Source organism: Lates calcarifer, unplaced genomic scaffold (assembly GCF_001640805.2).
Source record: "Lates calcarifer isolate ASB-BC8 unplaced genomic scaffold, TLL_Latcal_v3 _unitig_909_quiver_1441, whole genome shotgun sequence".
Taxonomy (NCBI): domain Eukaryota; kingdom Metazoa; phylum Chordata; class Actinopteri; family Centropomidae; genus Lates; species Lates calcarifer.
Genome location: NW_026118087.1, coordinates 2,375 through 26,915, shown reverse-complemented (window position 1 = coordinate 26,915; position 24,541 = coordinate 2,375). Strand labels below are relative to the sequence as shown.

At 42.1% G+C, this 24,541-nt stretch overlaps 1 protein-coding gene across 1 annotated transcript; it reads right to left on the bottom strand.

Moving 5' to 3' along the window:
• Positions 1 to 3,592: 3,592 nt before the first annotated feature.
• LOC108880342 (phosphatidylinositol 4-phosphate 5-kinase-like protein 1) lies at positions 3,593 to 24,286 on the bottom strand (the record flags this gene model as incomplete). The annotated part of the gene is made up of 8 exons (XM_018671810.2): positions 3,593 to 4,806; positions 18,143 to 18,305; positions 19,117 to 19,229; positions 19,329 to 19,384; positions 19,481 to 19,515; positions 21,088 to 21,212; positions 23,962 to 24,116; positions 24,207 to 24,286. Coding segments are annotated over 8 exons (1,172 nt in total), but the record flags the coding sequence as incomplete, so codon positions are not given.
• Positions 24,287 to 24,541: the final 255 nt, after the last annotated feature.

Here is a 24,541-nt window from a genome sequence, read left to right as displayed (position 1 = left end):
TAACTACAACACATTTCTTCCCTCATGTAGAGATGCACACTGTGCGGAGTTCCTAGTAGCGATATGCGTCGGCCCGTGCATTACCTTTGGCTCTCCACACCAAACCGTTGAGTCGGCGGACGAAATGGGGAGGGTCAAAGAGATATTCTAATAACCATAACCCAGCCTGTGCCATCGGACAGTCCAGGTTCTCTTGAGACACAAGTGCATCTCCTTCAAATCCTCTTTATACTCTCTCTTTCTCCCTCTCCCTCCCCTGGGGGGGATCTCTGATCTCTCCTTGGGGGAGTGGGAGATACGGGTTACGCCTAATCGGGCAGGGGTTGTGGTGACGCGTGACGATCCCCCCCACTTCCTATACCTGTTCTCCGACACTCTCTCCCTCTCTGTCTGTCTCTCTCCATCTTCTTCCCATCTGGTCTTGGGCTGGAGATCTAGTGTGGCTTGGCGCTCCCACGTCACCCTTCGCTATATCCTCATTCAGGGAGAACCTGGGTCATCCAGGGTCCCAGTGGTGCGCTCGGCGTCCACTATACTCCCTGTTCCTCTCTGTGCTTTTTGAGTGTACTTCCGGGACCCAGGGCTGTGGGGTGTTCCGTCACCCCACTTCCCTCGTGACACTCTTCCTCCTCTTTCTCTGCCCCCCCATCCCAATCAGGTTGGGGGTCTGATTTGCTGGAGTGCTCCCACCTTCTTACCAGCCCCTCTCTCTCTATCTCTCTCTCTCTCTCTCTTACACACACACACACACAGATTTTCAAACATCTTAAAATCACAAAACATGATGAATAGAACTTAAAACCAATTTTGTGCAACATTTCAGGACCTCAAGACAATGAAATATGCCATTTAAACTTCAATTTACAAATTAAACCTCAATATAGGAACTAAGTTACAGAGAATTACAAATTAAATTTGTTTAGAGTTTGTTCACCAGGTCTTGATTTTTTATCACTGGATCTGCTGGGTGGATTCTGGAGACCTTCGCCGGACCTTTCCCTAACCCAAACCTCTCAGGGTTTGTGCCTATCCCTAACCGTGTTTGGATTGGCTTCTGGAAGCCTTTCCCTGTATCTTTTCTAAATCCTAACCTCTCAGGGTTTGTGCCTAACCCTAACCCCAACCTCAACAAATACAAGGACCATGGGATGCCATATCCCTCCTGTCCTTAATGACCCCGAGCTCCTTAAGGTGCTCACCTTCACGTCTGCCATTGGAATGATACAAAATGGAGACTTTGTGGACTTCAAGTATCTCAATGATGTTCTCAAAGAAATTAGCTTGGCTGGAATGACCCAAGTACAGCTCCAAAAGTTACAGATCTTGGGAAAATTCATTCTTCCCAATATCTTCAACATGACCATTTTTACTTCATCAAGACATCCCCTATCGTCTCACATCAAAATCAAGATCCATCTCCTTTCTTAATTCCCCTGAAAATCCAGACAGACCTGAGGATGACCAACCTGATGAAGATGTGCAGGAAGTAGAGGAGCAGGACCATCTCAGACCACCAGTCCACTCCTCTGAAACCTGACTTCCATTCAACACTTCTAAGTGCTGATTCAAGGAGGAAGAGGCCATGATCAACCCAGATCCCAAGCTCTCACATTTAAAGGGATACAAACAATTCCAGAAAGCCTGTCTGGAAAAAAAAATGCATGCAGGAGCTACAAGGCTTTCAACTACAAGCTTAAAGCTCTTAGTAAAAAACAAAAGTGCATGTAAATACTTCCTTGTGTCATGTTACCTCTTTATGGTTTGTTTCTTGTATTGTGAGAAATGTATATAGTTTGATCCAATTACATGTTTAAAGTGTTGTTTTCTAGTTTTCTACTTTTCATTGTTTCCTGTACTCTTGGCTTCCAACCCCCCCCCCATATATATATTTTTAAATAAATAAACCATAACAAACAAAAAACATTGCCCCATATGGATTCTGCCTTGGCGTGGTATGGGGGCTTGTGTACCTCTGTCATTCTTTGGGGTGTGGCTCCATCAAGGAGAACTTTATCCTCTTTGGTATGCTTTGCTGGGTGGACGCCCATATAGACACCCCAAAGAATCACAGAGGTCAAACCGAAGAATCCCACTATTTACCTTCATTCTGGTTATACTTGCTTCCTATCACATACCTGCTGTGTTATTTCAGCTGTTACTTAGATAGGTGACTTTAGTTCCACTTACGTACAGTTACTTGCTTGTTATTATATACCTGAACCATACCTTTATACTAACCTTAACCACTCCCTTGATGGTGCCTAAACTCAACCAAACTCACACAACTTACCTTTATTCTGTTTATACCAACATGCTGATACCAACCTTTGGGCAATATCCATGACTTTAGTGCCACCTACTTGCCCAAACTATATCCAACAAACCACTATCAATTGACTCCAAATGACCTGAACGCGCACCTAAACACTTCCCCTGGGACACCCATGTGCCCAGGGGGCAGCTGTGGCTCAGGAGGTTGGGCAAGATACTGAACCCCAAATTGCCTCCGATGTGTGTGCATCGGGGTGTGAATGTGTGTGACTGTATAGAAAAAGCACTTTGTATATACATGTGCTGTATGAATGTGTGTGAATGGGGTGAATGTGATCTGTAGTGTGAAGCGCTTTGAGTGGTCGAAAAGACTAGAAAAGCGCTATATAAGTACAGTCCATTTACCATTTACCATAAGAGTGTTGGAAATTTCACTCCCTGACCACCCCATTCATTCCCTATGGTGGGACATTTTGGACTATAACTCCATAACGGAAGGTCGTAGAGACTTGGAACCTCTATCCGTCAGACATAATTTGACCATGCTGAACACTGCATGCTGTTTGTCAAATTCTAATGTTCATCAACAATCAGGATGTATGGAAAGTACATAGCCGAAGGGAATCCTTGTGCCTATTGTAGGTGATGTAATTGCGGGCAGTGTGTGAAAATCCCCTTATCACTGCTTGTGGACGCTTGATAACCTCAGAATGAAGAAATGCTGTCTCCCAAGAAAGAAGAGGAGAAATTGAAGTCTCAACCGCTCTAACAAGAATTTTTCTCTAATGTTCCTAACAATCGGGATGTATGGAAACTATCAGCGGCCGAGGGGGAACTTTTTCCCTTCTGTGGACACACAATGAGGCCGGTGTGTGAAACTCCTCGCTTCTCTGCTTCTGTGTACCTATTAATTTCTAATATTAATAAACGTGCGTTATGGTTGAAACTCATCATTTCCTGCTGGGACACCTTTTGCCTTTTTTGTCCCCTGTGAGCGATGCCAGTGTGCGAAAAAGAGCTTTTCACAGCGTTTTGATGCTTAATCAGCTCAGAATTGCCAAAGGCTGGATGCTCTGACCAAGAGAGGAGAAAGTGAAATCTCAGCCACAAGGAAATGAAAGTTTCTTAATTCCTAATATTAATAATGATGCATTATAGTTGAAACCCATCATTTCCTATCGGGACACCTTTTGCCTTTTTTGCGCCCTGTGGTTTATTGAGTTATTTACTTCTTTATTTTAAAAACATATAGCTACCTTTATGTGAACACTAATGGAAAAAATGGGAAAAAAATATATATTAAACTACAATCAAACTTACGGACCATGTGTGCTTACATTGCCTTTGCAATGCAAAAAAGGTAGAAGTACAATATTTATTAAACCCTGTAAAGAAAATGACAATGAAATAGGGTTTGGAAGCACATGCAGGCAAACATTTACATTGAAATGCTAAGTTTTTCTGTTATGAAGGCACATCAGAAACAAGAGGCTTCCCTATCCTCTTTATGATGTGTCGCATGTGGCATGTTTTTTTTATCACAGTATTTAAGTAAACTACCTACTAAAAAAGTGTTACAGTATGCTGAAATTTTAATCAAATTGCTGTCTGTAAGTTTTGACAGTTTTGACTGCCCTATAGGGGAATGGTAACTAATTCTGGCACAAAGTGGGTTTAAACACAATTGCAGTTTGGTTTGTTTATTCAGCTCTTTTACAGAAAGGGCTATGTAGGACATGTCTTCTGCAGAAAGGAAACATGCAAATAAATGTAGTGAGTGCAGAGCAGATTTTGTGTTTGTGCATCATTGGTCTCATTGTATTGCATGATAATAATTTCTCTACAAAATATAAAATGTAGAAAACATTTTTCTTTGCTCAAAGGGTTTACTGGACACTCAGAAATGAGACAAAAATACAACACCATAGAGGTCAGGCTTGTGTTTGAGCATGTGGAAAGATGAAAGGATCTGAACCATGGAACAGCAGGTAAACTTGTTTCATGTATGTGTGTGGACTTCAGTTGACCATTTGGTTGTTTGGACATGCTCAGTGAGAGTTGGTGGTAAGTCTCCATCCCTCATCCATGGCCTATTTAGTATGGTCCTGTACCCACTCACACAGCCTGAGGCAGTAAGTCTGTGGACTGACAGTAGAGAAAGACCGGCCTGGATGTCTCAGCCTTTTCCACCAGTGCTCAAGCCTCTTCTTAAAACTGTAAACTGTGAAAATGTCAATGATGCCAATGAAGTAACGCTGCTCAGGCCCATCAATGACATGCAGAGGATTCTTTAAGTTAGGTAGTAAACGGCGGTTTTGGGCCCTGAAGTCAGGAAGCTCAGTTGCATCACTGTCTGGCCCAGCATGCTTTTGGCACATTTGAGGAGTGCTTCCACTTGATGCATCTGCTTCTTGTGGTTGCTTCAAACACCTGCTGTCCATTTCAGATAAAAGTAAGATGGAATCATCTTCTGGCACTTCCCCAGGGACAGCAGCTGTGCCTGTATGAACAGGGCTGTAGCCTGGATTCACAGATCTAAAACGACAGTCACAGGGAAGAGAATAAGCATGTGTCACAATTTTGCCTACATAGGCAAAATCACATTTCTGCAATGAGTCTGGAACCTCTCAGTTCATTTTATTTTTTTATTTCCAAGCAGGCCAAAATCCTTCTTTTCGTCTTCCACTCTCCTCTTCCAGTCACTGTATCAAACCTGCCCTATTTTAAATGGTTGTGATTTGCCTGACCTGTCTCAGAACGGATGGAAAACTGTCTGAACTGGAGAGGGGTCAAACCCATCTACAAGAGTGAATAAACATGAGCTCACTGATTCGTCTTGTTTACAGGCTACTAGATTAAATTATACATCAATTTATCAGCACAACAGATCAAACTGGATTAAAATATTAATATATATAAAATCATTTTATGACTCATGGCATAACTTCCAGTGAGAGAAGCAAACCCTCAGAAGAATCAGTGAAAGTAACAAGGGCGTACTCATCTGACTACAGATGAAAGATATAAAAGAAAAAGTGTGTGTATACACACACACACACATTCAATATTCTCTTTAAATATGCCTTTTTCCCTTTGTCTCTATTTTGTTTTTGTTTCTTTTGAAATGTGTCTCTGTTTTTTGTAGTAACAACCAAAACACCAACTGATTTATTAGCATCCCCTGCTGACCAAAAATCCACCTAAACTAACTCCAGTGATGCAGTAGCCTACTGACATTACTATTTGTGACCTTGGTCAAAACACACTTCTTTCACTTAAACAGTAACATATGTCAGTCATGCCCCCCGGTGGCCAGCATCATCATGCACACCCCTCAGCACTTGACCCCACAGATTGCTGACCAGATTCTGTGTGTGGAGTGGACAAACCCGGACTCCTTAGTTATTGTCCTTGGTGAGTTAATTAAATGCCCAACCAGAAAGGAGAACATTCTGGATCACTGTTACACCACCATAAGCAATGCTTATAACACACACACACACACACACCAGGCTGAGTTACAACAATGACAAACTCTGGTTCACAGCCAAACTCAGACAGCTAAGGCTGGAGAAGGAGAAAGCGTTTAGGAATGGGGACAGAGACAGGTTGAGGGAGTCAAAGTACAGGTTCAGCAAGGTGGTGAAAGAAGCCAAATGCCTGTACTCTAGGAAACTACACCAGTTCTCAGTAGGTGACTCTGCTTCTGTCTGGAGAGGGCTCAGGCAGATCACTAACTGCAAGCCCAAAGTCTCCCTCTCCATCCTGGAGAGAGACATCAACAGACTTTTTAAGAGACAGAACCCTCACAAGGCAGCTGGGCCAGACTCAGTCTCTTCATCCACCCTGAAGCACTGCACTGATCAGCTGTCTCCAGTGTTCACAGACATCTTTAACACCTCACTGGAGACATGCCATGTGCCAGCCTGCTTCAAGGCCTCCACCGTCATCCCTGTCCCCAAAAAACCAAGGATCACAGGACTTAACAACTACAGACCCGTCACCCTGACCTCTGTGGTAATGAAGTCATCTGAGCGCCTTGTGCTGTCCCACCTCAAATCCATCACTGACCCACTCCCGGACCCCCTGCAGTTTGCCTACAGAGCCAACAGGTCTGTAGACAATGCAGTCAACATGGCCCTCCACTTCATCCTGCAGCACCTGGACTCCCCAGGATCCTGTTTGTGGACTTCAGCCCCACCTTTAACACCATCATTCCAGCACTGCTACAGGACAAACTCTCCCAGCTGAGCGTGCCTGACTCCATCTGCAGGTGGATCACAGACTTCCTGTCGGACAAGAGGCAGCATGTGAAGCTGGGAAAACACATCTCTGACTCTCAGACCATCAGCACTGGCTCCCCTCAAGGCTGTGTTCTCTCCCCTCTACTCTTCTCCCTGAACACCAACAGCACCTCCTGTCACCAGTCTGTCAAACTCCAGAAGTTCGCTGATGACACCACCCTCATTGGGTTCATCTCTGGGGGGCATGAGTCTGCTTACAGGAGGGAGATTGACCAGCTGGTCATGTGGTACAGCAGGGCTGGTTGTAGGCAGGCATATATGAGGGGGCAGTCAGAAATGTGAAGGGGGCATCATATGTACACATCATGCTCCAGCACTTTTTTTCCCCTGTGCTTATAGTAACATGTTCTCTTCATTGAATTGGGTTGTTAGCTATGTGTCCAACCCCAGCCTAGAGAAGTGGAATGCATTTAGTCAGGCCTCTACCTTCAGACCTGTCCAACTTGGGTGTCCCACCTGAAAACTAAGCTCCTGCTGGTATAGCTCTTAAGGTCACTGAGGCACGCAAACCCCCTGACCACAATAAGGTGGCAATCCCTCAAGGGGGAAAACTGAAAAATAAAAATAAAATAGAATAAAATAAAATAAAATATCCTTCATCCAGATTTTATCAACCAACAACATAACATATATCTTAACTGGATGGCTTAATTCTCAAATAAATTTTAACCTAAAATAAGACTTCACACACAATAATCAATATTTATAAAACTGAAAAGTAGTCTTATGAATAATAATAAAAAAAAACTTCTCAAACTAATTTAGAAAACACAACAGATATAGAACAGAACGCCGTGCTGAAACCTGACACCACAATGTCCAGCTACGCCTTGGCTCATTTGCATGCTAACAGTGATTGGATGTTTACTGAGGACTGAGGGGAGGAGTGTGTGTGTGCGCTGACCAGCCTGTGAATACACACACAGCGGAGGGACAGAGAGATGAGAAGAAGCTGATACTATATCGTCTTCGTGTCCCTTTTCGGTGTTTTTTTCCGCTACTGCAGATAATTTTGTCAACTTGTAATGTATTAATTTTGTGAGTATAGTAAAAATGTGCTTTCTCAACTTCTAAAATTTTGGTTTGAGGGGGCAAGACATTTATTTGAGGGGGCGCTGCCCACTCTTGCCCCTGCGTAGAGCCGGCCTCGTGGTACAGTAAAAACAACCTGGAGTTCAATGCTGTGAAGACAGTGGAGTGAAGACAGTGAAGACACACAACGCAGCGGAGAACACAAATGATATGTAGCTTATATATAGATTGGGCACTCCTTGCCCCTCCGCTTCACACAAAAAAGTGACAAAAAGTTGAAACTGAAAACCAGTGACATTGAAAGAAATACTGACATTATTTAAAAAAAAGAAAGGCGACAGACATGAAGAGAAAAATCTATACATTATAATGCAAAAAAATCTAAATAGAAGAAGATTATAAGATGGTAAAACTAATCTTTTGATGCTTTTGTTTTATTTTTCAGTGAATATTTTTTCTAGTGGCAATACTTGTTTCAGTGCCAATACAATTTCTACAATACAAACATTTTATTGCCAGTGTTTTCTTTTTCAGTTCAGGTTTTGTTTTCAATGCCAAATTTACTTTCAGTGTCAAAGGTTTCACTGTTCTAGCTCTATAGGTTGAGAGTTTTGCCCACTGCCTCACTTTAATCTCCTCATCTCGTCAGACTCACAAACTCCTCCCAACTGACCCTATGTCATTAGCAGTGAAGTCAGCTCCATGACCTCCACCGAGACAATGAAGTCACAGCCACCTGACTTCTCATCTCTATGATACAGACAATAGACAATAGATATTCTGCTCCTTGTTCTTCTCAGCCACTTCCAGCAGCCCTCCTCTCTGCATTACCATGAAAGTCATGACAGGTGTTCAGTCCTTGCCTCTCAACCAGAGAGAACATTAGTATATGATGTACATGCCCATAATGGCCGAGAGTTGCCTTCATCCGAAAGGACCTCACAGGCCCCCCGCTTTTAGGTGAGCTTATAGCTATGAACGCTGAACATTTTGATAATTAGACTGCAACTTAATTGACTTGCCCCATGCAACCCAAAGGGAAAAAGTTAAACTTGTGTGGAAGACAAACTCTGAAGCTGTGTATAGGTTTATACAGTCACTATCTCCCAGTGTCAGAAATGACTACAAAGAGCTCTGTCAAGCCCTTATAGAAGAATTCCCCTCTACTGTTTCTCTGCTTCAGGGCAGAAATGCACCAGGCTTGGAAGAAAACTCCACCTTCTTGTTCTTGCAAAATCTTCATCCATGGCAAAGATGACCATGGTTTAGAAGATGGTCATTACCCATTAGGCAGTGACAGTGATTCTGAGTACCTCTCTGCCTCCTGCTACCCACATCTCGAAGCCACCTGTAAAAAAAAAAAACTGAAAGCACAAGAGCTCCTCACAGTACTGACAGTGAGACAGATGCTAGCTCAGAGCATCTTACTTTTCTTGCAGTTACACAGGCAAACTTGAGCTTGTTAGCAACAGTGGAAAATTCTAATTTCAGTAATTGTTGCAAAAAGCCAAAATTCTGATTCAACGCCACAGCAAGTACACTTGGATCAACTCCTTGGTACGGTTTTGTTAGATAAAAACACTATTATGATCTTATAGAGCTAATCTTACAAATGCCCTTTCCAACAAGCTTAGAACATTACATACAATGTTGGACATGTCAAACCTTATCACACTAGGTGCCACTCTCTCCCAACTTAAAATATCAACATGACCAACAACATTCATTTTATACTATGTCATCATTATTGTTGTTTATCTGGATTTAGTTTGCAATCTGTCCTTGCTTAGCCAAGATTGACAGTATGGACAAAATGCCCAGTTTAATGTTACAACTTAAATGGACTGACAAATGAATTCTTAACTATGGACTATACATCATGCTCATACATTGGGAGGAATTCTGACACCAAAAGGGGGTCTGTAGAGCTTCAGTCCATTCAAAATGGAAGATGGGACAAAATGGCATCTTTTGTTCCATTGACAAAGGAGAGCCATTGAGCACCGTCTCCCAGGGTCCTTCATCTTTTCATACCTAGATATAAAATCCTCAAAACTCCATCTCTTCCTCATCACCCTACCACAAATGTATAAACAAAGCCTCTGACCTGCATGAGGTCTGCATGAAGCAGAGGCCTGCACTGAAATGATCCTTGAAGGAGGTGTGGGGGGAAAGGTCTTCAGGGCCTGTCGAGGTGGCAATCTGAGAATCCGTTTGGTGGACACCAACAGTGAGGGAGGCCATGAAGCTGGGGGGCCAGGAGGGCTTATACAGTCATAAAAGCAAAAACTCAGATGTGGGAGGAGTTCGGGGAGGCTATGGAGAAGGACTTTCGGGTGGCCTAAGGGAAATTCTGGCAAACCATTCAGTGGGAAAGCAGGGCTTGGCTCAGGCTGTGGTTAGCTGGGGAGGAGAACTGCTGACCTAGACTGGGGATATTGTTGAAACTCTGCCAAGATGTCCTCTGTGGATGAGGCAGAGTCTGAAGCCCCATCAATATCCCTGGCAGAGATAAGCTTTTTAGTGGCAAGCAACCTGGCATGGATGAGATTTGCCCTGAGATACTGAAGACTCTGAATATTGTGGGGTTGTCTTGGCTGACACGCCTCTTCAATGTTGCAAGGAGGTCGGGAACAGTACCAATGGAGTGGCAGACTGGAGTGGTGGTTCCCATTCTCAGAAAGCAGGACCAGAGGGTGCTTCAATTATCAGGGCATCACACTACTCAGCCTCCCTGGGAAAGTTTACATCAGGCTGCTGGAAAGGAGGCACCAAGTGATTGTTGAACTGCATATTCAGAAGGAACAATGTGGATTCTGTCCTGTCCATGGAACAGTGAACAAGCTCTTTACCCCTGCAGGAATGTGAGTGGGAGTATGACCACCCAGTCTACATGTGTTTTGTGGAATTGGAGAATTATGGGGTACCAGGGCCATTGAAGTGAGCCATCAGGTCCTTATATAATCAATGTGGGAGCTGTGTCTGCATCCTTTGCACAAAGGCAGATATGTTTTCCATGGGTGTTGGACTCTGCCAATTTGATTTCATGGTGCAGCCGGGGTGAGGAGTGTGTCTGGTTTGGGAACCTACCTCAGGATAGCATTGCTGCTTTTTACAGATTATGTGGTTCTGTTGCCTTCATGAGATTAAGACCTCCAGCGCACACTGGGGCGGTTAGCAGCCAAATGCAAAGCGGTCGGGAGAGTCAGTATCTCCAAGTCTGAGTCCATGGTTCTCTGTCGGAAAACGGTGGGCTGTTCCTTCCGGGTGGGGGGAGGGTTGCTGCCTCAAGTGAGGGAGTTCAAGGATCTTGGGGCCTTGTTCATAAGTGAGAATAAGGAGAGGTGGGAGATTGAAAGATGTTATACTGGACCGTTGTGGTGAAGAGGATTTACCAGTTGATCTACATTCCAACCCTCACTTGTGGTCATGAACTGTGGGTAGTGACCAAAGGACGAGATCACGGATTCAAGAGGCTGAAATGAGTTTCCTCTGCAGGGTGGCAGAGCTCAGCCTTAGAGATAGGGTGAGGAGTTCAGACATCTGGGAGAGGCTTGGAGTTGCTGCTGATTAGCATCGAAAGGAGCCAGCTGAGGTGGTTCAGCCATCTGATTAGGATGTGTCCTGGGCACCTCCCTTTGGAGGTTTTCCAGGCACATCCCATTGGGAGGAGACTTTGGGGTGCAAGTGGATAACTTGCAACTAAAATTCATTCTATAACTCTGACACTGGATGTTTGTTCCCTAAATCCAGATGAATTATTGAAAAAAAATTTCAATGACTCAAAAGGGTCAACCTGAGGAGGCATGAAGACAGTTGTACCAGAGGCAGTAGCAAAACCTTGTGTACCTAGTGTAATGGAAAAGTGCAGACATATATCAGTTCACCTTTGTTTCAGAAATGCACCACTTCCTTCTGTTTCAAATATGTCCCTTTTCTGAAGAAGACATCTGACTTCACTTCCAAATGACCATTTTCACCCCCATATCAACGTCCTGTACTTTTGACCAGTGATGACATGTATAGCCGCATGTCTTCACTCAACCGCTGGCTGTCGAGGTGGTGTCCAGAAAACGATGTGGGCTTTGTAGATCATTGGAAGAGTTTCTGGGGGAGACCTGGTCTGGTTAGGAGAGACGGCATTCATCCTACTTTTGATGGAGCATCTCTCATATCCAGAAATCTGACAGAGTTTATTAGGAAGCCAAAGCCCTGACAATCCAGAGTTCAGGCCAGGAGACAGAGCTGCAGTCTGACACGCTTCTCTGAGCCTCCTTTAGAGCAGTCACCCCTCCATTACCCCATAGAGACTGTGTCTGCCCCCCGACCATTTAAATTAACTAAACCAAAGGTCAACAAAAGAGGAGTTAGTCACAATAATCTAATAAAAATCAGCACATCCACCTCAAATGTTCAGCAAAATAAAATAATTAAATGCGGATTACTCAATATCAGATCTCTCTCATCCAAAGCTGTACTAGTAAATGATTTGATATCAGATCACCATCTTGATCTATTCTGTCTGACTGAAACCTGGCTGTGTCAGGATGAGTATGTTAGCCTGAATGAATCAACCCCCCCCAGTCATATTAATACTCACATTCCCAGAGACACTGGCCGTGGAGGTGGAGTCGCAGCCATTTTCAACTCCACTTTATTAATTAACCCTAAACCTAAACTCAGTTATAATTCATTTGAAAGTCTTGTTCTTAGTCTGTCCCACCTAAGGTGGAAAACATTAAAGCCAATTCTATTTGTTGTAGTGTACCGTCCTCCTGGTCCATACTCTGATTTCTTATCTGAATTTTCAGAGTTCCTGTCGAGTTTGGTTCTTAAAACAGATAAAGTTATTATTGTAGGCGACTTCAATATTCATGTTGATGTCAACAATGACAGCCTTAGCTCTGCTTTTTCCTCTTTACTAGACTTTATTGGCTTCTCTCAGTGTGTAGATAAACCCACTCACTGTTTCAGTCACACTCTCGACCTTGTTTTAGCTTATGGTATTGACATTGAACATGTAACAGTCTTCCCACAGAATCCCATTCTATCAGACCACTTCTTAATCACTTTCGACTTCATATTGCTGGATTATGTATTATCAGCAAAAAACATCCTGACTAGAAATATTTCCGATAATGCAGTAGTTAAATTCAAGGAAATGATTCCCACTAACTTAGGTCCAGTGCCTCATCTTAATTTTGCAGAAGCTACTCCCTCCCAGCTTGATCATCTTGTAGACAGTGTTGCAGACTCATTACGTACCACTTTAGATTCCATCGTCCCCCTAAAAATGAAAACAATAAAGAGAAAGAGGCAAGCTCCATGGTTCAACTCCCAAACCCGTACACTGAAACAAACAGCACGTAGGCTTGAAAGAGTGTGGCGTTCCACCAAACTGGAAGAATCCCACTTAGCTTGGCAGGATAGTGTCAAAAGATATAAAAAGGCCCTCTGTAATGCAAGAAGTGCCTATTACTCATCATTAATAGAAGATAATAAGAACAACCCCAGGTTTCTCTTCAGCACTGTAGCCAGGCTGACAGAGAGTCACAGCTCTATAGATCCACGCATCCCTATAACCCTCAGTAGCAATGATTTTATGAACTTCTTTAATGATAAAATCTCTACCATTAGAGATAAAATTAATCACATCCTGCCTTCAATCAGTACAGATTTATGCCATAACACAGGATCCATAGAGTCAGCTGCAAAACCTAACCTTGACTCCTTTTCTACCATCGACCTAGCCCAGCTCACATCAATTATCTCAGCATCTAAACCTTCAACCTGTCTCTTAGACCCCATCCCAACTAGGCTGCTTAAGGAAGCTCTGCCCTTAATTTGCAGTCCTGTATTAGATATGTTAAATCTGTCCTTGTTAACAGGTTATGTTCCGCAGACGTATAAAACAGCTGTAATCAAACCTCTTCTAAAAAAGCCCACTCTAGATCCAGATGTATTAACCAACTACAGACTTATATCTAACCTCCCCTTTCTTTCTAAGATCCTGGAGAAAGCAGTTGCAAAACAGTTGTGCGACTTTCTACAGGACAATAGTTTATTTGAGGTTTTTCAGTCAGGATTTAGGTTGTATCACAGCACAGAGACGGCACTTGTAAAAGTTACGAACGACCTTCTGATAGCATCAGACAACGGACTTGTTTCTGTACTTGTCTTGTTAGATCTCAGTGCTGCTTTTGATACAATTGACCATCACATCCTTTTACAGAGACTGGAGCACTTTATTGGCATTAAAGGAACGGCACTAAACTGGTTTAAGTCCTATCTATCTGATAGGCTTCAGTTTGTACATGTTAACAACAACTCCTCCATACACACAAAAGTTAGACATGGAGTTCCACAAGGGTCAGTGCTTGGACCAATCCTCTTCACTTTGTATATGCTTCCCTTGGGCAATATTATCAGGAAACACTCCATAAATTTCCATTGTTATGCAGATGATACACAGCTTTATCTGTCAATGGAACCTAATGAAACCAATCATCTAGCCAAACTCCAAGCTTGTCTTAGGGACATTAAAATCTGGATGACAAGCAACTTCTTACTACTAAACTCAGATAAAACTGAAATCATTATAATTGGTCCTGAACACATCAGAAACAAACTTTCTAATGATGTAGCTCCATTAGACAACATTGCCCTGGCTCCCAGCTCCACTGTAAAGAATCTGGGAGTCACCTTTGATCAGGATTTGTCCTTTACCTCACACATAAAACAAACTTCTAGGACTGCCTTTTTTCATCTGCGTAACATCTCCAAAATTAGACATTTTCTGTCCCAAAAAGATGCAGAAAAACTAGTCCATGCATTTGTTACTTCTAGGCTGGACTACTGTAATTCATTATTATCAGGCTGCCCCAACAAGTCTCTAAAGACTCTGCAGCTGATTCAAAATGCTGCAGCACGACTACTGACAGGAACTAGGAAAAGAGATCACATTTCTCCTGTGTTAGCCTCTCTACATTGGCTCCCAGTCAAATCTAGAGTAGAATTCAAAATCCTCCTCCTCACATACAAAGCCCTTAATGGTCAGGCTCCATCTTACCTTAAAGATCTCATAGTCCCCTACAATCCCACCAGGACTCTGCGCTCCCAAAATGCTGGTTTACTGGTGGTTCCCAGAGTTTCCAAGAGTAGAATGGGAGGCAGAGCCTTCAGTTATCAGGCTCCTCTACTGTGGAACCTTCTCCCAGTTTCGGTCCGGGAGGCAGACACCCTCTGTACCTTTAAGAGTAGGCTTAAAACTTTCCTCTTTGATAAAGCTTATAGTTAGGGTTGGCTCAGGCTTGAACCATCCCTTAGTTATGCTGCTATAGGCCTAGACTGCCGGGAGATCTCCCATGATGCACTGAGCTCCTCTCTCTCTCTCTCTCTCTCTCTCTCTCTCTCTCTCTCTCTCTCCACTCAATATGGATTCATATCCCATGTTACATGTTACTAACTCAATATGTCCCCTTTCCTGTAGTATTGTGCTCTTCCGTCTCTCTCTCCTCTTCTGTCTCTTTCTGCAGGTATTTCTTCCTCTGGAGCTGTAGAGTCTGATCTGTGATGACAAGTCTCCTGCTGCTCCTACAACTCCACTCAACACCTGCTGCTAGAATTAGAAATTACTTATACTGCTACTGCTATTAGTTGTATTGCTGTGTTAGCAGTTAATACTTTAATTATCACTACTATCACTACTACTGCTGTATTACTGGCCTCATCTTACATCTGATATGGAACCTGTGTTATGCTATGTTCTTCTTTCGCTATTCTCTACCCCCCCCCCCCTTTCCTTCTTAACCCAACCGGTCGAGGCAGATGGCCGCCCACCCTGAGTCCGGTTCTGCTCGAGGTTTCTGCCTCTTAAAAGGAAGTTTTTCCTTGCCACTGTCGCCTAGTGCTTGCTCTTGGTGGGATTTGTTGGGTCTCTCTCTGTAAATACCTATTTTAAAGAGTATGGTCTAGACCTGCTCTATATGAAAAGTGCCTTGAGATGACTGTTGTTGTGATACGGCGCTATATAAATAAAATTGAATTGAATTGAATTGAAATTTTGTTGAACCATACCATGCTCTGTGCTGCAGCTACACTATAAATATACATCCTTCAGCTAACGCTGCTGTAGCACCTGTAACAGATGATGACTGGTTCAAGCAGATTGATGCCTACAACCAGCTCATCCCCCTGTAAGTCAACAAACAAAATTGGGACAAGGTAGTCAGATTCAGTGTCATTTCACATATCCCCACTGGCTCTGTCTGCTTTCCACCACACCCAATTACTGCACTGTACAATGTCTGTAGGGGATTTTCAATCACCAATCACAACTATCGCCTCCCCCAGCTGAGGTACAAGATCTGCATGCAGAGAAGTGGCCATGGACTCACTCCTGAGTGTGAAGGAGCCAGCACATGTTTGGAGACTGAGCAGGAACTGACTAGCTATGGTTAGCACCAATATGGCATGGTGAGTAACATCTCAAACACAATTTGTCCATCCTGCAGTGTGCACTAATGCTGTGATCAGAACTGCTGCAGACTTTTCAGTCGTGAGTGAGTCTGCATACTTTGTTCTGAGGTGGAATGTGGGATAGCTGAGCATAAATAAACTGATGTGTTGTGACCTTAAATTTGACTGGCTCCCACAGAACATCTGCACCTTACTGTGCAGGTGCTCTGCACTTCCTGGATGGACTGCTCACAAGGTGGTTTTAAAGATCAGAGCCAGTACCAAGTTTAACTTTGAAGCATGGGTGAAAATGGTGCCATACGAATCAGAGTGGGAGAGAGTATTTTGAATTCATAATCATTTAAGATTACTGCATAATTCGTTTAACATTTTTTATATTTCAATGGCTTGGCTAAAATAACACCAATCAAAATCAGTTCCTTTCATTACTGTAGTCTGCCATGTTTTGTTGGCCTCAGCTTGATTGTGTTTCAGCTCCTCTTCTTTATCATACCTGGCCTCTACAATGTAACATTTCACTGCATATGCAATGAAAATTGGTATCCGAGGGTGAAATATTAATTGGGTCCAGCATCGAGTGACTGAGTTCATCCACTGAGGTTGGAGAGATGCACACCACACCCACATTAGCCTCATTATGGTTAGATCTCGTACAGCCAGCTATCTATTCCTTGTGTTGAACTATGTGCAGCCCTATCTGGTACCCAGCTGGCTAACATTCTCAGTTCCTCGCTCACAATTCAACTACAGTCAATGACCCTATGGTCAGATTCCATAACAGTCCTAGCATGGATAACATTTTAGTCCTGTCACTACAAGATGTTGGCACAAAAATAGCTGATATTCAGGGTGACTGGCATGAAGAGCTGAATATATGCTGACTTAAAGAATAATCCAGTTGATGACATAAAACAGGGTAAAACACTCCCAAAAGCTTTCAAAGTGGCATAGATGGAGTCAAGGTCCAAGTACAGTGGCTGGGATGATCTGAGTGGGAGGGGGACTTTGGAGAGAGAAGACCCTTGACCATGACAAAATCCAGTTATACGGGATCCAATCCTTTACACCAGGAAAAAATGGGAGACTTACAAGACAAACTTGGAATCAGATCAAGTTGAGATGATAGTTGACCCCAAATATCCTCAAGCATCATGGCCCATTGGAAGGATAACTGAAACCTAGCCTGGAAAGGATGGAAAGGTTCACCATGCTAAGGTTATTATTCAGGGTTGAGAATACATACTCCCAGTTTCCAGATTAATCCCATTCCCTGAAATCACAGATGAATAAAGTTGTATAAAACATTATTTGCTGCACAAATCTGGGGGTGGCTGTTGGAAACTGCAAGTTTATATTCCCTACTTTCCACAAGGAGGCACCAAGTGATAGTTCAGTATACTACTGCAGGTATTGCCTCCTAGTTTAGAAGTAGAGGCCAGAATGAGGACTTTCTCCTCTTTGTCTCCAAACCCCTTCGCCTTGACTTGGGGTGTCTGCCACGTGTCTTGAATAACCTTTAGTGCAGGTGTTTGGCTAATCATTATTTGAAATATTTGTGGTACTTTAGATGCAAATATTTATGTTTTAAAGGCTGGATTTATGATGATACTGGAATTGTTGTATATATGTATGTGTGATCACAATGCCAAGATCAACATCCTGATGACTGTCAGCCATCAGCCCAACCATATATTATAGTACAGTAACAACGCACAGCTGTGGTTAGTTTCCGCTGACCAGTCAACAAAGAATTTAACTTAAAGCACCCCTATGCCTAAGTACAGCCTCACAGAGTGCATGACTGTAGACTCTTTGTTATGTTGTTTGATGAGTCATTTAAACAATAAATAGCTATTGGTTATTTTTCCACTGAACGACTACTTTATTTTTTCCCCACTACAATGGTATGCACTGACAAACTGGTACAGATTATAGTTTAATTGCACTGTAAATGAAAAGGTAATTGAAAATAGCATCACAGGCCAGTCATGAGTACCAGGAAAGGGTTGTGTAGTGGCGGAAGCCAAATGTCAGGAAAACAAGTTAAAGACACTGACTTTTTGGTTCTCATGATGAGACTTGCAAAGGAAAGACTCTGGTGACGCTCATCGTGGTGTAAGGGCTGATGGGCCAGGAGAAGACTGTAGTCCAATACATTGAGCCTACAGAGGAAGTGTGTGTCGATCTCCACCTGCCGCAGGAGCCAGGGCCGCTGCTGGTCTGCACACATACACACCATTTAACATTACAGCTCAAACACGACTACAAACATGTACAGCGTGTTTAATAACCACTGAATTGATTATTTGCTACAGCATCGCTACATGGTTTGGCAACCTGTCTGGTAAACTCAAATCACAACTCCAAAACCTGATTAAAAGTGCTGGAAAAATAATTGGTATACTGCCCCCATCTTCAATTCAGGAGATATTTGAGGAGACAGTGAGAAAGCAGGGCCTTAAGATGACCTGTGACCTAGACCACATCTTTCACAAAGTATGAGCTGATGCCTTCAGGCAGAAATTACAGAGTTGGTGCAACAACTTTAAGTTTAATAAATATAAGTTTTCTTTAATTCCAATATCAAACTACTGAGTGGAAAGATATGAATTGGGTGTGTGTGTATTTGCTTTGGCTTTTACTTGGGGAACTGTCAAGAGGGCACAGGTGTGGTTATTGATGTTGAATGTTGTCTGTAACTTTGACTATGCGTGCATATGTGGAGAGATTGTATGTTGCTGTGACACTGATGCTTCTTGGATACCTAAGACAATAAAGGCTAATCCTAATCCTAACCCTTAATATATAGATATTACTACTGACATTTAATTTTGATTTGAATGATATTTATTTGAATTGGATGTTTGCACATGGTAAATTTAAGATAGAGGCACGCATTTTGGCACAGTTGTAAAAACAATTCACTGACTAGCCTGATGGGAGGTGTAACTATGTCACCCTTACTGCTATTACACACTGGCATTTGACACACACACACAGCACACATAAATATCACATTGTGTTCGCTTACCCAGAGTGATATACTGGCCTTCAAAGTTGAGATCTTTGAGAACCACGATAATCTGGCTTCCCTCCGGTGCAGGTTCCGTCCAACGACTCACCTCACAGCCCTTAATGTCATACCTGGCAACAAGAAACACACATCATACCATATAAAGAGGCTGCACTGTTACTAATATTACTTGTGCTTTATGTTTCTGGGAACTACCAAACCAAACATACCTGGCATTGATTCGATCATCTGGATAAAACACACTTTGCATGACAATGAAGTATTTCTGCAAAAGCACAAGGGACAAAGAAAATTCTATAATTCTAGGTAACATCCGGTAATTATAGTGCCACATAGAACAGTAATAAAATGTGATCTGTACCTTCCGTCTGTGTGGGATTTTGATCCTGTGAACACCTTGAAAAAACAGTAAGAAATCACTCAGTCCAGTGCAACATTTAATCTGACATATTATCATCTGATAATGTAGTTATGGTGAGCATGTCGCCCACCAGTTGGCTATTTACACATTCCAGCAAATACAGAGTAACATGAACATTCATTTTATTCATGTTTCTGGCCACTCAATGAATTTAATTACAACATTCATCCTTTGGTGTCCATCAGCTCCTTAGTTGCTATGAATGTTTCACCATGTTCCCTAGCTACTAGCAAACTTTGTCATTTGAGGCTGAGGGGATAGTGTACAGTGGGTTTATTCTTGCTTTGTCATTGAAAATAGCTGCCTGCTGGTGGAAATGACGCTGAAATAACAGTGAAAGTGAACCAAATGAGCAAATGTAGAAAGTAACTCTCAGTAGTTTATAATAATAATAATAATAATAATAATAATAATAATAATAATAATAAAGTATTATTACTTATTACAGAGGACTCCTTGAGAGAGTCATGTCTCTCTCTTCTGCTCTCTGACCTCATAGGCCTGCACTGGACTGAAATTTGGTAGCGACACAAGAGCCTACCAAAGGAACAAGTACCAGCAGGTATGACACAAGGTCTGCCAGCTGCGTTCACCAACAGAAAAAAAAGCCACAGCACAGAGTTAGCATCAACCAGCTAACTCTGCAAGGAGAACAAAGGAACTTATCTCCTCAACGACACTGAAATCACCCAGCCTGGATAACTGCTGTTTACGCGACCTTAACAGCAACAACAGCACTTTTCAGAGCAGCACACCAAAGGCATCTTCTTTTTCCCCTAAATTTGGTAATATAACTGGGCTTAGTTTACATACCTTTCATTGCACAGCTTGGCTAAGCATAGGGCTTTTCAACATTGCCAGTATATGTATTGATTTAATTCAATTATTACTTGAGCACTGTCTGTTTATAGTCAGGTTACTGGTTGTTAGCATTTATTGTTTTACACAGACACACACACTCACATACACATTCATACATGCACACATCCACATATAGTGTTGGTAGATTAGGTTAGAGTTTGTGTTTTGTCATTTCATTTGGTATGTGTTGACATAAATACTTTTGAATACTGAATACACAGAGTTTTGCTGGTCTTTTTATTATTGTACAAAAGTGAGTATTGCTAACCTCTATGCTGCAGAACTCCAAATCCATCAACTATTGATACAGTAATTTTGGTTTTAGTTAGTAACTTAATTATTAATCAAGGTTTCAAATTAATAATTAGTATATGAGACAGATTTAATGAATTGACTATCTGGTGCCCCAAGATGGATTTAATGTAAATTAAATCCTATTAATTTATGTAATAATTAGTTACTTAATAGTAATATTTGTACTAATTTTGATAGTCCATAACATCTACTTGTGCATAATATAAAAATAAGTCTATAATAAAATGCATCAGTATTAATACAAATTTCTGTCCATGAAAAAAAAATGTAGATTTTGGTTAGTTAGTCCTAATGTACTGTACTATTGTTTAGATATCTAAGTCAAATTATCTTTTTAAGTTTATCATCATACATATTTGTGTAATGTGTACCTAGGAACTTGACGAGCAGTGAATGTGGGTATGTCCTCAGATGTTCCATGTAGATCTTCAGGTTGGCCAGAAGGAATTTGATTTCCCTTTTGTTCTGGGTCTTCAAAAAGAAGCGTTTATCATTTCTGGAAATTGAAAAGCACAGAGTAAGTACATATCCATCCTGTTAATAATACAACATCCCCAGACTCTAACTCTTTTATCATAAAAAAAATTGTTATTCTATATATTGTCTGAGATTTACCAATACTAAACACAGCATACTGGATATAGTCATAGAATTTGTCATTCAGATTTAGAATCTTGTTTGTGGACTTCAGCTCCACCTTCAACACATCCTTCCAGCACTGCTACATGACAAGCCCTCCCAGCTGAGCATGCCTGACTCCATCTGCAGGTGGATCACAGACTTCCTGTTGGACAGGAGGCAGCATGTGAAGCTGGGAAAACACATCTCTGACTCTCAGACCATCAGCACCGGCTCCCCTCAAGGCTGTGTTCTTTCCCCTCTGCTCTTCTCCCTGTATACCAACAGCTGCACCTCCAGTCACCAGTCTGTCAAACTCCTGAAGTTTGCTGACGACACCACCCTCATTGGGCTCATCTCTGGGGGGGATGAGTCTGCCTACAGGAGGGAGATTGACCAGCTGGTCATGTGGTGCAGTGAGAACAACCTGGAGCTCAACGCTGTGAAGACAGTGGAGATAGTTGTCGACTTCAGGAAGAGCACAGCTTCACCCTCCCCCATCATCCTGTGTGACTCCCCTGTCAGAAGGCCCAGAGGATGTACTTCCTGCAACAATTGAAGAAGTTCAACCTGCCAAGGACAATGATGGTGCACTTCTACACCTCCATCACTGAGTCCGTCCTCACCTCCTCCATCACAATCTGGTACACTGCTGCTACTGCCAGGGACAGAGGCAGACTGCAGTGTGTTATCCGGTCTGCGGATAACACGCTGCAGATGATTGGCTGTAACCTGCCTTCTCTCCAGGACCTGTACACCTCCAAGACCCTGAGGTGAGCAGGAAAGATCATGGCCAATCCCTCCCATCCTGGTCACAAACTCTTGGTCACTCCCTTCTGGCAGGAGGTTGCGGTCCATCAAAATCAAGACCTCACGCCACAAGAACAGTTTCTTCCCCTCTGCAACTGGGCTCCTCAACAAGACATAGCCCCCACCCCCACCCCCCCAACACACACACACAGACCGTCACAGACTATAATCCCCCCACCCCCCACTACATGTTACATTAACACACATCTCCCCGGACAATCACTGCCACCTTCAAACATTTGCACTCTACACTTTACACTTTAATTTAATTATGTATATTTATGCTCCTTTACTTATGTTCCTGTAAATATAGTTTTTGCTTTTTGCTCTTTTCTTTTTATTATAATTGTCCTTTAGCACCAATATACCAAGACAAATTCCTTGTATGTGCAAACTTACTTGGCAATAAAGTCTGATTCTGATTCTGATTCTGAATTGCAACATCTTGCTTTCTTAAACTGTAAGATAATATTAAGCAGCTTTTGCACAATAGTACACTGCTGTACTAACTTCACACTCATCATCTCACTTGAAAAGATTCACGGAAGCGAGGACTCACAAAACACTGTATGTCAGGGAAAGTTCCAGGGAGGCTCCTATAGCTTTCTAAACAAACTAGATTTTTCATGAATCACTTCTGCTAAAAAAAAAAAAAAAACAACAACAAACAAACATAAATGTTGAATAAACAAAAATATTATTGTTTTTTTAAAAGAAACTACCACCCTTGTCTAAAAATATGAAGTAAGCCACAAGGCTGGATTGTTAGTTATTAGCATAATGAAAAGAAAAAAAGAAATGTTGATGGGATTTTGAATGAGGTTCATACCAGACTTGGAAAATAGATGTGACCACGGATGATAGCAATTCCAGTGGTGTAACTACAACAATGAATCTGCAGTGCATATCAAAGTGTCATCCTGCTGTCTTTGTTTCACCTTCCAAAGACCAACTGGAAGAAAAAACTGAGGCTAGCTGGACCAAATGCTCAGCTCTCCATCCGGTAAGAAAAAGACAACACATAAAACAATATGTGAGGCACTACATGAGGTGTGACCTGCCAGAATAGACTCTAGCATCTGGGTGTACCTTTTTCTGTACACACTATGATGGAAAGTTACAATGGTAGTTGGGAGAAAAGGTTAAAGTTGTATTGGATAATTAGTTTGGTAAAAATAAATAAATAAATAAATAAATAAAAATAAAAAAACAAGCAAAACATCCAAAAATAAAAAGGCTCCTCTGAGTTGTGTTTTGGTGAACTTAGGAGCAATTAGCCATAGCTAGAGTCTCTATCAGTAAGCAGTAGGGTTGAAAATTGAATGGTGTGTATTTTGTCTTTCAATTCTTGCAGTTTGGTAACTTACAGGTATCTGTTTGCTATGACCTCTCTAGCACCAGTGCTCTATGGAAAGCCATCCATGGCCTCACACATGTAAACAAACAAAATGGTCTTCTTTTGGTCAGATCCAAGCAATTGAAATGATTTGTGTGAAAACCACAGCTGCAGGGGACTAATGCAGCTTGCCTTGATATATGTTGCTTAGCATGAGTCCTCATTTCTCCAAATCTCTACAAGGGAGGTGGCAGGTGCAAGGTTAGCAGGGCGTAGAGAGTCATGACAGCTATCTTTATGGGGAACACAGCAGGTTGAAGTAAGCTAAATATGTTAGGTCTAGAGTTATAGTATATACTGTGACTTTTGGGCTTGAGTTTAGGCAAATAGGATTTAAATTCCAAATAAAAGTTAATTTCTTATAACAACAGTTGAACAATTACGTGTGTGAGTGAATTACAATTGTTGTGTGTTGACTCACGTCAGGAAGAAGTCAGCCTTGCTCTTGGAGTTGCTAATGAACTGGAGATAGCAGTTTTCAGAACAGAGTGACTGCTGATACTCCTGCTCTGTCATTCCTAAAGAGCTGCGTAGGCTGGCAAACACCGGGCCTGCAAATGTCTCCATTGTAAAATCCTACAGACACAGATACACATGCAGCTAAATATGTGGGTGGAGCATTCAGCGCAATAATTTAGTTACAAAGACACAGACACATGCACCTACCTTGTGAATCTGAGTGACCTCTAATCTGAAGTCATCATCTGACACCTCATTCTGGAGTTGAAGAAAGAGGAAAGATGTCACTGAGTAAGAAAGCTAATTATCTGTTAACCAAAATACATTTTTACACACAAATATAAGGTATGGCTGTTGAATAACAAGACTAAAGCTGTAATAAAATTTTATTGAACATAAACATTTTTCAATGTCTTTCTCCTCCAACATACTCTCCTTCTGCATCAACATACTGCTGCATTCAGGTCTTCCACTGATTAAAGCAGTACAGTAGGTCTTCTTAGGAGAATTGTCTCAGAACCTCTGTCGTTCTTTTCTTAACT